Here is a 13,689-nt window from a genome sequence, read left to right on the forward strand (position 1 = left end):
GAAATGCCACAGTGCATCAATAATCAGAATAAGCCTGACACGGCCCAGCAGGTTCCCCACACACGGTAAACACACGCTGAGCCTTATCACAGCTGTGAGTGCGGAGCTGGAGCAGAGAGGCCCTTTTGTCTTTTTTGTTCCGAGCTGAGCTGCAGAGGGCGAGGCGAGGTGGTGGTGGGAGGGGGAGTGGGGGGTCTCTGGAATGGCTGCACCTCACGGGAAGCAGTTTACACAAGCAGAGAAGCCACACAAAAGAAGATGCATGACTTCCTACGGAGGCGAAGACTGACGCAGAGATTACATCTTCTCATATCGGCGAGGCTGGAAAGGCCACAGTGACAGATAGTGGAATTTCTCTCTCTGTGGTTTCTTTACACGGTGTACCCGGATGATCTATAATCCACACTTAGTATGGCTGCAAGAGGACCATGCAAGGCAAAGCCGCTATTTGTAGTGGGGGGCGAATCAAGCTGTATTTCACTCGTAACAACATTGTCTTTAGTGACAGCTTACATCTGTGAGCATTAAGTGGTCAGTGTTTGGTGATTTGCAGCATACTAAAATGGGCTCCATTCAGAGGAAGTCAGCTGCCTACGACAGAATACCACACTGCTGCTCATCTGTTCCATCTGTTAGCAGTTTTGCAAAGAAGAGGTCGCAGACTTCATCTTGGCGTACTTATCCTTTTTAGGTAGCAGCGCAGCCAAGCCATTCAATGAGAAAGTCTGATCGTGTGGTTTGATTCATTTAGCAAGAATAGCTGCGGATTTTCTGATAACTGGGAAGACACAACAAAGAGGCCTGGAAGGAGGGAATGTTGGAGCGTTGTACGTCTCATGAAGAAATCCATCTAAAGTCGCTTTATCTTTGATTTTTGTTTTGACAAAACTCACATTGGCACATAAATCAGCAACAGTATTAACATCAGAGCCTCTGTGAGAACTCCAACTCTTTGTTGCAGTGCCACCCTCTGGCCTTTTGTTGTTAGTTTTGCATTTTCAACATAATTTTTTCCACATGAAACTGATCTTTAATCTCCTTGCAAGTCTCCCTCTGAGCCAGCACACTAAGCTGAGGGTAAATCAGGTCACGCTGTCATGAATGTCTCAGATGATAGTAGCTGTGCACATGTAACAAGTGAACTGTTTGACCTTACAAAACATAACACGCCAAATCCGTTTGACTTAGAGGAGATGTGACTTGAATAATGGATCTCTGTCGAGGTAGGAATGCCAATTCCACAAGCACTCCCGGCTGGAGCTGAAGCTGAATTACGAAAGGGTGTGATTTCTTATTCCGTTTCAATAATTAATGTTCCTTTCAAGCACGTTTTGAAAGTTGCTGCCTTCCTGCCTGCTGGTGATTTCATCCTGTTACCTGTGGCTACAGGGGTTGTAATCCCGGCTTGTTAAAGGGTGAAAGGTGATATCCAGCCTCAGGGCAGAAAATGGGTGAAGCTCTTTCAAAATAACTGCAAAGAAATAAAAAATTGGAATTCTCTCCAAACCCAGCAGCAATCTATTCCTCCTCTCTCTCTCTCTCTCTCTCTCTCTCTCTCTCTCTCTCTCTCTCTCTCTCCTGCCTACATGTGCCATTCAAACACTCCGCGGTGAAACTTAAATCTGACGCGAGTGAGTTTTTGTAAAAAGGAACGATGTTGTTGGACCCCCACATGGTTTCCTTCCTGTCTTTCCACACAGCGGGATGTGTGACTAAGCAGCAACTCTCCAGTTTCTCTGGGCAGGCTGCCTGCAGGAAGACAGCAGAGAGTTTCATATTCTCTTTCAAGAAAGTGTGCATTAATAAAGATTGTGTCAGGCAGTTCTGAATTTTATTGGGCAATCTTATAACGTGGCATAGTTCAAGTAATGGGTGCTGGCAAATAGTTGCCAAAAGCAAGTCTGAACTGATGAGCAGCAGAGAAATATGTAATTTAGAGTGTCTTCTCTGCTGGAACGAGTCCAGTGTTTGTCGGAGTAATTCAAATACCATGAGAGTATGGACGGATTATGAGACAAGGGCCAAATATAAAAGCCCCTCTCTTATCTAGAAGAAAGTTACCCCCACATAGCTTCATCATGCTGGACATGAAGATGGGACGTCTAAACCAATGGTTCCCAGCCTTTTTTTTAAAGAGGCCTGAAGAGGTCAAATTGTCCACTGATTCCCAACATGAGGTTCCCGACCCCCACTAGGGGTCGCCAAAGCTTCACAGGGGGTCGCAAGGCCTTCTTGATTTGAAGGGTGTAAGACAACCATTTTAAAACATATACAGTTGGCCTGTATCTCAGCATTTCATTTCTGTGAAGAAAACTACATTACATTTTTATTTTTAAAGTTTGGATTATTATTTAAAATGTAAATTAGAAAGGTGTGCAGTTAAAACAACCAAAGAGCTAATAGAACAATGGCCAAGCGTCAGGGTGAAGAAAGCGCTGAATTTGTAAAAAAAAAGACTATTAAGTCTGAATGACTATTAAAAATAAAAGAAGATACACAAATACAGACAGAGAATTGTATTAAAAGTTCCTATAAAATAACAGGAAAACTCATATCTGATGCAATATTCACTGGAAATAATCTGCTCAAAATTCACACGAATCGCTCGTTTTACACAAACTTCCTGCAGTTATTGCGTTCACTTTTAATTGTACAGTTTATCAGTTGTTCTGCACTGTTATTATTATGCATTGAATATAATATGAGCTATCAATGAAATATGTCCCTTAGTCGGGGGTCGTCAGTTTACTCAAGCCAAACTAAGTGCGGTGCACATCTAACAAGTGATGTGGAGTAAAAAATGGGGATTTCCTGTGACCAGCAACACCACAATGTTGCATTTCCAATAAACTTTCAATGTTTTCTCAATAAACTTGAAACTCAGTGTGTGCAGGAATTCAGTACGTTCTTTTTAGAGACAAAGAAATCAACCATTTTCTGTTTTTCATATCCACTTTATCATCTTCTAATCCCCCTATTTTATGTTACAACCCCATGGCGGGTCTCCACCCTCAGTTTGGGAACAAACTATAAGACATTATACACAATATTATGGGAAACTTTATGAGGAAACCTATGGAAAAAGTTATATTTTCAGAGCAGAGCTATTTTGTAGTCAAACATTTTTTAATTGCTTTACTAATTTTGCTGTAGACTTACTGTAGCCAAAGTGTTGGCAGATGAAAATATCACATCAGCAAAAAGAAAAATGTGATCAAGACATCCCTACTGTACTTTTTGACTTTCCAACATGTAAATAAATTACCTCAAATGGAGGCTGTGGTTTGGGCCTGTTCCCAGAAATCCATCCATGCATGAGAGGAATGTACCGCTGTAACATCGTGTACTATCACACTTAATCACTGTATTTTTCTCTTCCACCTCAGGATGACATGAGTGACTCCCTGCGGGACTACACTAACCTCCCAGAAGCAGCACCTCTGCTCACCATCCTGGACATGTCGGCTCGCGCCAAGTACGTCCGCGACGTAGAGGAGATCACGCCGGCCGTAGTGGAGCAGTTTGTCGGCGATTTCCTGGCTGAAAAGCTCAAACCAGAGCCCATCTAAAGAGGAAGTCCACATATAAATGGGACGTACTATATGGGAATCACTCCATCATCGAACCCTGACCTGTTGACCCTTCCCAGCCTCCCACTATCTCTCCCACCTCCCCCCCTGACTCTGTCAGACTGTTAGAGAGATGTCTCACTTTTTACTGACATTTTAACATTTTTTAGACATGTTTCTCTTTTCACAGAGTCCTCTCTTTCTCCTGTGGTGCCTTGCATTGACGATAGTCCCTACAGTAATATATATACGGAGATTCTGTCGGTTCTTTTTTTGTTTTTTGGCCTCAAGAAAAGTATTTTTTTGTCACCCAATAGCATTTCTGAACTCTAGAGAAAACCAGAGAATTACCCAGTGGACCTACTTATTCAGCTGATTCTTTGCTTTCCTGTTTTTTTGTCTGCGAGTTACTTTTGGTTTCTGAATGATGTCGAGAAAGAATAAAATGCATTTTTACAGTCGTGATTCACATGTAGTGCAAAATGTGCTAAACCTCAGTTGGATGTAGCCGTAAGCCTTTATGGCCCTATTTAAAGAAGTAAAAAAAACAGGTGCACATACAGTAAAGATCACATTATACTTGCTTGTAACAGACCAATGACTGATGTTTTAAAGCCCCCTGTGTCTTGTTGTGTGTGCTATGATGTGAGTGAAAGTCATCTCTTGCCAGTTGTTAACGGTGGTTCTCATCTCAAAGTCATTACGAGGATTTTCTGTGAAGATCCCCTAATGAAAAGGCCAGGGTTACTTCTGAAGGCACAGAACTGGCATTTTTGAGAAGTGTTGAATGTATAAATCCCTGTATTCTGTTACTTCAGTCATGACTTCTTCTTCTCACACCCATTAAAAATTCACTGGCAAGCACAAAGTTTGTTCTATCAATAAAGTTAGCTCTTGGATATGTAAAATACACACGATGCAATGACTCACCAGTTCCTTTGTTAGAAGGATTTCAATAAGACTCGATGCAAATGTTTCGCATTTATTATGGGAGACGGAATGCAGATCATATTGTTAATGTGGGATGGAAGTGTCGTGACTTCTGCATATTTGCATAGACAATCGGGCTGAAGATATAAAGGATAGACATGAGGCTTGTCTTTTCTAAAATGAATATAGTGCATGCATCTATTTAAAGCTCTTAGGAACTGGATGGAAATTATTAGAAGGGAGGGAGGGGTAAGAAAAGGGCGACTTATGTGCTTTTTCTGTTTTGTAAAGTGACTTTTTTCTAGAGAGCACGGTAGGGTCATATAACGTTTTCTAATCCCAGATTTATATCTTATTTCAGCCTTCCCTTGTGAGATTTATTGCATATTAAATATTTGTTGCAGCTTTTTTGTTGTCCATTTCAGTGGTTCTCAACCAGGGGTCCTCAGAAAAATAGGGAATAGTTTATTTTCACTATTTAATTCTATAGAAGTGAGCCTAATGTAAGAGTCATAACACAATATTCTGATCATAGGTTTCACGTCTGCTACAGTTATAGTGGACAAATATAGAATTCTGGTCTTAATCAAATCTAAAAACCAACATGTTTTTCAATGGAGGATACTGAAGCAAAATGTTATCAAATGGGGGTCTTTAACCTAATTTGTATCAATTTAGGGGTCCTTGACACTAAAAAGGTTGAGAACCACTGGTCTATGGTAGTACACTGAAAATCTTTTGGTTTGGGGCTGATGTGTGGATAATATAAGGTATTTGAAGATGTTACCTTGGGCCCTGAGATATTATAATGACTAGTTTTCACAATTCTCTGACATTTTACAGACAAAAAGATTAATCAAGAGAATTTGCAGATTGATTAATAATGAAAATAATTCCTGGATTCAGCCTTAAAAAAAAACAAACATGAAAAAGGCACACAAATTCACAAATCCTTGATTGAAATTCAGTTTTATTATTGGACGGACAGAATGTAGAATGTAAATGTAAATAATTCGGTTCAGTATAAGGATAAATATACACCAGAAGTCACCTACTGATATTAAGAGCTAACATCATGAAATCTGCTGCTCTGCTTTAGATTTCCTTCCAGGTGTCTGCATTAGTTTCAACAGTTGCTTCCTGCCCTCAAATAAAAGGATACTGGTGGCCATGGCGGAGTTCAAGCTGTCCACATCAGGAGCGACAGGGATAAAGAGCCTGTGCCCGGCGGTTTTCTCAGCCAGCTGCACTGCCTCTACACTCAGACCGTGTGTCTCTCCACCTATCACAAGAGCAGTGGGACTCTGAGCCCAGCTCTCGTGGTACAGCTTCAGGTCCACTCTGGGAAGTGAAAGTCCCCCCTCTTCAAAATCTGAGTCCGAATCAGAATCGTATTCCTCGTAGCGCGTGTTGTTGCGATTGGGCCTTGTGCTGACCCAGCCGTAGTCTCCTGCTTTGGAGGGTTTGTGAGACATGCCGACCTGTGAATCCTCCGTTTCTCTACTTCTGTCAACGCCACAACTGCTGTCAGCCACATGGACAGTCACAGGTTTAGGGAGATGTTTTTCCACATCATCCCAGTCCAAGCTGGGATAGATGGGAAGGCGGAAATGGGCGCCCATTGCTGCGCGCAGAACTTTAGGCTCCCAAGCATCAACACAACCTGTCGGTGTAAAAAAAAATAAACAGATTTGAAAAACAAAGCCATTTTCAAGGGGTGGAGTTCACGTGTTCACATCTTTAACTGATAAACATACCCTTTGTGAGTAGGACATTATGGCAGCCAGCAGCAACAGCACATCGCAACATCGTCCCGAGGTTGCCAGGGTCTCGGATGTTGTCGCATATCAGGGACAGCGGCACCGAATGACCTCTTTTAGCTAAGTTCAACCGCGACGGGTCCGGACGAGCAAATATGGCTGCAGAAGAAGAAGAGGAAGTCAGCAACAACTCAGAGTATCTGTTGCTTCATGCTGAACCAAATCGAAATATGTGACCCTCACCGATCACCCCTTGTGGGGCCACAAGGTCAGACCAGGTCTTGATGTCCTCAAACTTGACCTTGACTAGCGTGGCCCTTTTCAGCTTATCCAAGGGCAGCTCTCGGAGCCGATCCGCGGTACTGAAGAACACCATCTGTGGGTTGGCTCCGGCGTCCAGCGCGTCGCAGATCAAACGCCTGCCCTCCAGGAGGATTTTACCCTGCTGCTCCCGAAATGTCCTGGAACGGGCAACACTCACTAACTTCCTGAAGGACAGATGAGGGGAGGTAGAGAGGCAGAGATGGGTTACACAGGCAGTGTGAATATGAATAAATAGCATAATTATGATTCATATTTTTGAAAACATTGTGAGTTATAGGAAGCTATTGTCCCCTACAAGAGCAAAAGGCATCAACTGAAACTGTCAACTGAGAAAAAAATGCTTAAAACTTCTCAATAAAATAGATTCAGACAATTTATTTCAGTGAAAGTACTATTTCCACAATCAAAAAACCCTAGTAAAAGTATGGAAGGAAGTACTATCAGCAAAATGCACATAAAGTTACATTCAGTTAAAGGTCCCATATTGTAAAAAGTGACATTTTCATGGCTTTTATATTATAAAGCAGGTTTAAGTCCTATAAACATACTGTGAAAGTATCGAAACGCTGAATCCACAGGGAAATACACACAGCACGTATTCAGAAAATTAGCTTTTGAAACAAGCCGTCAGGATTTCTGTCCATTTGTGATGTCACAAATCTACAATATTTAGACCATTTCAAAGTTTTAAATGTAAACATTCTAAATGTGTCACATTTTATTTCCTGGTTGCAGTGTATGTGAATGACATCAGCTGACAGGAAGTAAACATGGACCCAAGCTGTTTCCTAGCAACGCAATTCTGTCACAATTCCATTGAAATGTACTAAAACGGAGCGTTTCAGACAGAGGGTGAATACAGGAATATTCAGACAGACAGTGTGAGGAAAATAGTTTTTAAACATTAAAGTAGGTAAACATGTTCTAGTAAAAACCCAAAATACAAGTAAGAATCTGAAAATGAGCATAATAAAAGATACCTTTAAAGTCCTGAGGCATGATGGGGATGTTATCTCTCAACACTATTGTTAATTGTGACACTTACGCCAGTCGTTTATCTCCAGGGAGAGCCCTCTCAAAGCGCACTCCATCAATGTGATCCTTTAAGACAGCATGTTTTATAGTTGACTGCACGTTATCCCTCACTTTAACAGAGTCTCTTTCTCCAGGATGCTTTAGTGAAGCTGTGACTTTGTCCTCCTTCTGCCTCTTGACGTTCAGCCTGGCTGGCTGAGGAGGCTGAGGCTGAGGCTTCACCACTTTACCTGTCTCGTTGTCGGGGAACAACACTTGGACAGGTTTCCTCCTCAGACCACGGACATACCGCTTTGACTCCACAACAACACCGCTTCCCCTCGATAGTAAAACATGTCTCTCTATGGAGACAAGACATATCACGCTTCTCATGAAGGCTGCCATGCTTGCCCCGTTTCTTCTTCTCTTGTTTAACAAAGCGGTGTAGTTACAACACAAAGCCACTTAGCGCCACCAGCTGTACTGAAGGTACAACTACAACTATTATTGCAATAATAATAACAATCACAATTTCACCCCACACAGTACACCAATATGGAATAATAGATATGTTGTGGTTAAAAACAAATCTTTGTTTAACAAGGACTGGATGGATAAAGGAATCTGGTCGGTGACTCACTTAGTTGATTGTAGTGGCTGTATCATGTCGTATGAGAATTTCTGTCTTATATATAATTTAATTGGCAATCGTGACATATTTAAATCCATAACTAAAGCCATCTCCATCTCTATTATATGCTTGATTAGAGGAATTTTAATAAATCCTCCTATCACACCTCGTCTCCCACAACTTGTAGTTGGTGGCTGTGACTTTAGTGAAATCAAAATCCCAAACAAAACAATTAGAAATATGTTTAATCACATCTCATACCCTATAGTATCTTACAGAAACTCAATTTTACAAATCTATCAGAAAGAAACTATTACGCATGTTACGAACTAAATATCTAAAATTCCCCATAAGTCCCAAAGCAAAATAAATCCATTTTAAAATATTAAACGGAGTGTATCCATCCAGTAATTTGTTGCAACAATGATTTGTATTGAAACCAATAACTGTGTATTTTGTGATGATACTGAAACTACTGATCATTTATTTTTTCATTGTATGTATTCTGGAGCTTTATGGCTTTATGATATACATGACTGGCTTTTCCCAAAAGTTTCTCATCTGGGAAACTTCTCTCAAAAGGACATTGTTTATGGTCTTGTCATGGATATTAACAAAGATGACTTTCTGCTGAATTGTCATTCTTGGAAAATGTTATTTGCTCAAATCCAAGTACATGAAAGTGAAACCTAGGTTTAATGTGTTTCATTCTGAGTTTCTTTCTTACATAAAAGCCCTTAAAGTCATGAAAAACAAAAATGCATTGAAACTTCTTAGTATAATAGAAGAATATTAATTACAGGTACAGCCCTATAGCCCTTAATTTAATGTATTATTATTTTCATGTATAATTGTACATCTTTTATCTGTTCTTGTTCTGTATGCACCTTGTCCTTTTTGCTCTAATGCAATGATCTATGAGGCATGTTGTTTGTAAATCTGAATTTGTTCAATAAAAAAAAAAAAATGTTAGTTTATTGGGTGTAGTTAATAATAATTATTAACTAGTTACCAAACTAATCTTTTCAATGTTTCTTCTTCTAATTATTTTCTAATATAATGATTTAATTATTTATCAAAATTATCAACGGCAAAAAGTTAACGGTCAAAGAAGTGTCTGCTCACTGTAATCTCGCGAGAGCATATGAGAGTGGGAGATACCAACCTGCATGGATAGGTAGGGGTGGCGAACGCAGTTTTATCACTTTTTATTTTGCGCAAAGTCGTTGCGCTTTTCCATAATGATATGAAAATGTTGATTAATCAACAAAACCTGAAAAAATATCTGGGAATTGTATTTGCAGTTTGCTTGTTTTCTCACTTGTATTTACCATAGACAGTCTAATGGTACTTTCCGCCAATCGACGTCAGAAAAATCGCTCAACAAGGAAGCTTAATCGTTCCCTCCTCAGCTCAGCAATCCTCAGCTCTTCACTCACACACATCTGTCAACAAACATGACTCTGAGACGAGCTTTGCACTTTGTTTTCAAAGTTGGCGACAGGACCAAAACTGCCACGTTTTACCGAGATGTTCTGGGCATGAAGGTACTTTTTCTGAGCTTCTAATGGCCAGAAGCCATTAAATAACTTTTGTGTTGCACAACGAAGCCAATGTCTGTCATATGAACGAAACCAGTGTGTTTTAATAAGATAAGATCAGATATTCCTTTATTAGTCCCGCAGTGGGGAAATTCGCAGTGTACAGCAGCAAAGGGGATAGTGTAAAAAACAAGATGCATCAGCTAACACAGTAAAAAAAGATCTAAACAAAGTGTAACAAAATATGAACCATTTAAATAGAAGGAAGTATAAAATATAGGAGCAGTATATACAGTATTGACAATAAACAGACTATTAACAAAATTGCACAAGTGGAAAATGATATTGCACAGTGAGAATGAATGAATGAAATTCCACCTGAAATATCAGGTTATTGTCAGTTCTTTGGTGTGTAATTGGTCTACTGGGAGCAGTGCTGTAATAAACATGTTCTCATACTGAATGCTTATTTTCTCATCCCTGCTTTATCCATTCAGATTTTACGTCATGAAGAGTTTGAGGAAGGTTGCAAAGCCACGTGTAATGGGTAGATATGAGACCTCTCTGAACTTTGTACTCACTAAGATGTATGTTATAACAGAGGTGTTAATATCCTCTCGCACTCATCCTGTGTCCATACAGCCCCTACGATGGAAAATGGAGCAAGACAATGGTTGGCTTTGGCCCAGAAGATGACCATTTTGTTGCTGAACTGACATACAATTATGGGGTGGGAGAGTATCAACTTGGCAATGACTTCTTGGTGGGTGAAATTTAATTTGAAGACTTTACAGAAGGACAACACATGTTGTGTTATACAGCAGCCTTGTAAAGGGATATTGTCATACAGATAATAATGCACTATACTCACTTTTAACAGTCTCTTCTGCACTATATTCATTTTTTTAATAGTCGTGTATCACAGCTGTTACCCTGCACTATATTCAGTTTTAACAGTTTTCTTCATCTCCTTGTTTTTTTATATCTGGTATATTTTTTTTGTACTTTGCACTACTAACTTTTTTACTGCCTTTTTACTAACATGTTTTGCACTATGGAACTGTTCCCTCGGGATCAATAAAGTTACTATCCATCTATCTATCCATCTATCTATCTATCTATCTATCTATCTATCTATCTATCTATCTATCTATCTATCTATCTTTCTATCTTTAGGGGCTCACTCTGCAGTCGAGTCAGGCTGTAAGCAATGCTAAACGGCTGGGATGGCCTCTTACTGAGGTAGGAGAGGCTCTGTATCTGACCCAGGCTCCAGGAGGGTATCCTTTCTATCTTGTGGACAAAGAGCAGCCTCCCAGTGGTGAGTGTCATGGCCTGGGTCTTTTTTATCTGCATGAGAAGAAGTTATCATTGTAGTTTATCCAGTGCTCAAGAGTCTAATTGTGAAAATTAATTAAAAACTGTAGTAATTTTGATCACATATATTAAGCTAAAATACCAAATATCAGCTGGTTACAGCTTTACAAATGAAGAGATGCTTGGTTTCATAGCATTATACATTTATTTATAGCAATATTCATTTAATTTTGTATTATAATGGTCAAACTAATTAAGCTTATGTCAATATATTTTGTATGTTATTGAGTACATTTTTCCTTGATTGATCCAAAAATAATAATATCTAATGAAAAGAAATTATGATCTGCTGCTATAAAGACTTTTTTTAACAAAAACATATTGTAATATAACCATGTCATGACTTTGTCTTAAAGCCCCCACAGTGTGTTTTAATTCATTGACGTAAAGCTCATTGTCATTATTATCTAAATGGGAATTTCATGATAAGAACCCACATGAAAAATTTAAAAACTTTATCCTTCATGCAGTACTGAGCAGCAGGCACAGACAAGTGCAGTATGATGAGGAGGAATGCATTCAGCAGAAGCTCTTTGTTTGGATGTGCTACGTGTTACTGTTTGTATCTCTGTTATTGATCACCTGTAACCTTTGAAAATTTGTTCCCAGACCCCGTGCAAAAGGTTTGTCTCGGAGTATCAGACCTCCAGAGGTCGACCCACTACTGGACTTCGCTTTTGGGAATGAAAGTGATGGAAAAGAATGAGGAAAAGAAAACAGTGCTGATGGGATTTGCAGACACTCAAGTGAGTCAAGTATTAAAGAAATAATTGTGTTTTTGTATTTTGTGTTAATGTCTTTTAGTCTGACTGTTTTATTTTGTATCTTCTATGCAGTGTAAACTGGAGCTTCACAATAACAGTGGGACAGTAGATCATGGAACAGCGTTTGGAAGAATAGCATTTTCATGCCCACGGGAGCAAGTAAAATATTATTTCATGGATACACTATTCTTGTGTTGAAAAATAATCATCATTTTAATCATACATATTTTATGACATTCCACAGCTGCCTGACCTCCAAGCCTTGATGAAAAAGGAAAATCAGAAAATTCTCACTCCGTTAGTCAGCCTGGACACTCCTGGAAAGGCCACAGTAGAAGTGGTTATTTTGGCTGACCCAGTAAGTGCATTACCAATAGAATGCTGTGAAATTAGTCACTGTTCAAAAAACTTAACTGGACAATGTTTGTTTTAGGATTGTCATGAGATTTGCTTTGTGGGAGATGAGGCTTTCAGGCAGCTGTCCATGGTGGACGCCAAAGGAAATGAACTGCTTGATAAGGTTGGTGTTGCTCCAATATTTTCCTCTCTAGATTAAATCTGCAACATGTGTTGAATGTTTATTGTGCCTGTTCTCTTTATGCTTATAAACTTGTTTTTTAGGCTATGGCCGAAGATAAAAGTGACGAGTGGTTCGCCAAACACAACAAACAGAAAGCTGCTGCATGAGAAGAAAGGGCTTGCCTGGAAAAATGCGCACCATCAATTTCTCACCAGTTCGTACAATGACGAGATGCTGTACAAAGCACCTGTGGTGTAAATCTTCTTGTAATGACAACCTAATTATCCCAAGGCTTGCATTCTTCCCTGAATGCATGCCATGAGGCATAATTGCATTGACAGGCCTTTGTGAAAGGAGTAATTTTTCAATTTGGTTGACATTTTCCCATTAAATATTGTCCCATCAATAAGGCAGAGAGGTGGGCAAAAATGCATTGCAGTTAATGCATTTCATTACTGGAGTAATACTACTAACTACTGATTCCTCTACATTAGTTAGGTTTATTAAAAACAACTTAATGTAGAAAAATGTACTATGCAAACCACAACATAAACTAGAATAATAAAGGTAAACATGATGTATGAACACAGGACCTGCTTTATTGTTGATATTGTACTTTAGTAGTGCAAATTCCATAAGTTTACAGCAAATTAAATGACCAAACCCCATTTATATGCAGTTTACCTGGAGCATTTATAAATCCAGCCTCGGGTATCAACCATTAAAGTATGTTTTGAAATGCAGCATCATGTTATAAGATAAATGTTATAGTTGCAATTGCAATGCAATAGTTTAGTCATGTGGTTGAGTTAAACACTGAATATTATCATAATGCCAGTCATCTGGTTGAAACAAATTGTGTTTCTTTAACTTTCTCACCTTTGTTGTTTGATTATGACTGTGTGTGTGTGTGTGTGTGTTTTATCTGTATGAAATGGTTTCGGTGATGCATGTCATTACTGAAGTAATACTACTGACTACAAGATTCCTCTAAATTAGTTAGGTTGATTTAAAAACAACTTTATTTAGAAAAATGTACCATGCAACCACAACATAAACTACAAATAATAAAGGTAAACCTGGAGCATTTAGGGGTTGTTTATAAATCCAGCCTCAGGTATCAACCATTAAAGTATGTTTCTAAATTCAGCATCATGTTTACAGATAAATGCATTCAGTATCATGCAATAGTTTAGTCATGTGGTTGAGTTAAACACTGAAATAAAGTGTGTTTCTTTAACTTTCTCACCTTAGTTGTT

The 13,689-nt window shown here is 39.2% G+C and overlaps 3 protein-coding genes across 4 annotated transcripts in view; 2 read left to right on the plus strand and 1 right to left on the minus strand.

Moving 5' to 3' along the window:
• The window catches only part of nxn (nucleoredoxin), a 67,031-nt gene extending 62,552 nt beyond the window's left edge, over positions 1–4,479 (plus strand). Inside the window, exon 8 of the mRNA XM_074639915.1 lies at positions 3,387–4,479. Within this exon, the coding sequence (XP_074496016.1) occupies positions 3,387–3,569 (183 nt within the window). The 3' untranslated portion in view covers positions 3,570–4,479. The remainder of the gene's footprint in view (positions 1–3,386) is intronic.
• Positions 4,480–5,449: 970 nt separating this feature from the next.
• mrm3a (mitochondrial rRNA methyltransferase 3a) lies at positions 5,450–8,064 on the minus strand. The gene is made up of 4 exons (XM_074639916.1): positions 7,629–8,064; positions 6,503–6,747; positions 6,257–6,418; positions 5,450–6,162 (listed from the first exon to the last, which is right to left on the minus strand). The coding sequence occupies exons 1-4, from the start codon at positions 8,000–8,002 to the stop codon at positions 5,573–5,575; spliced, it is 1,371 nt and encodes a 456-aa protein (XP_074496017.1). The 5' UTR covers positions 8,003–8,064; the 3' UTR covers positions 5,450–5,572.
• A 1,586-nt stretch (positions 8,065–9,650) lies between these two features.
• Positions 9,651–13,678, plus strand: glod4 (glyoxalase domain containing 4). Of its 2 annotated transcripts, XR_012594561.1 has the most exons (10): positions 9,651–9,775; positions 10,267–10,316; positions 10,412–10,532; positions 10,946–11,090; positions 11,756–11,892; positions 11,983–12,069; positions 12,155–12,268; positions 12,344–12,430; positions 12,532–13,194; positions 13,581–13,678. XR_012594561.1 is itself a non-coding variant. In XM_074639923.1 (9 exons), the coding sequence occupies exons 1-9, from the start codon at positions 9,686–9,688 to the stop codon at positions 12,595–12,597; spliced, it is 897 nt and encodes a 298-aa protein (XP_074496024.1). In that variant the 5' UTR covers positions 9,651–9,685; the 3' UTR covers positions 12,598–13,308. The 2 variants fall into 2 exon arrangements, 1 of the variants encoding a protein (XP_074496024.1); XM_074639923.1 differs by lacking the exon at positions 13,581–13,678 and having other exon boundaries at positions 12,532–13,308.
• Positions 13,679–13,689: the final 11 nt, after the last annotated feature.

This window comes from Sebastes fasciatus, chromosome 7, assembly GCF_043250625.1.
Source record: "Sebastes fasciatus isolate fSebFas1 chromosome 7, fSebFas1.pri, whole genome shotgun sequence".
NCBI classification, from domain to species: domain Eukaryota; kingdom Metazoa; phylum Chordata; class Actinopteri; order Perciformes; family Sebastidae; genus Sebastes; species Sebastes fasciatus.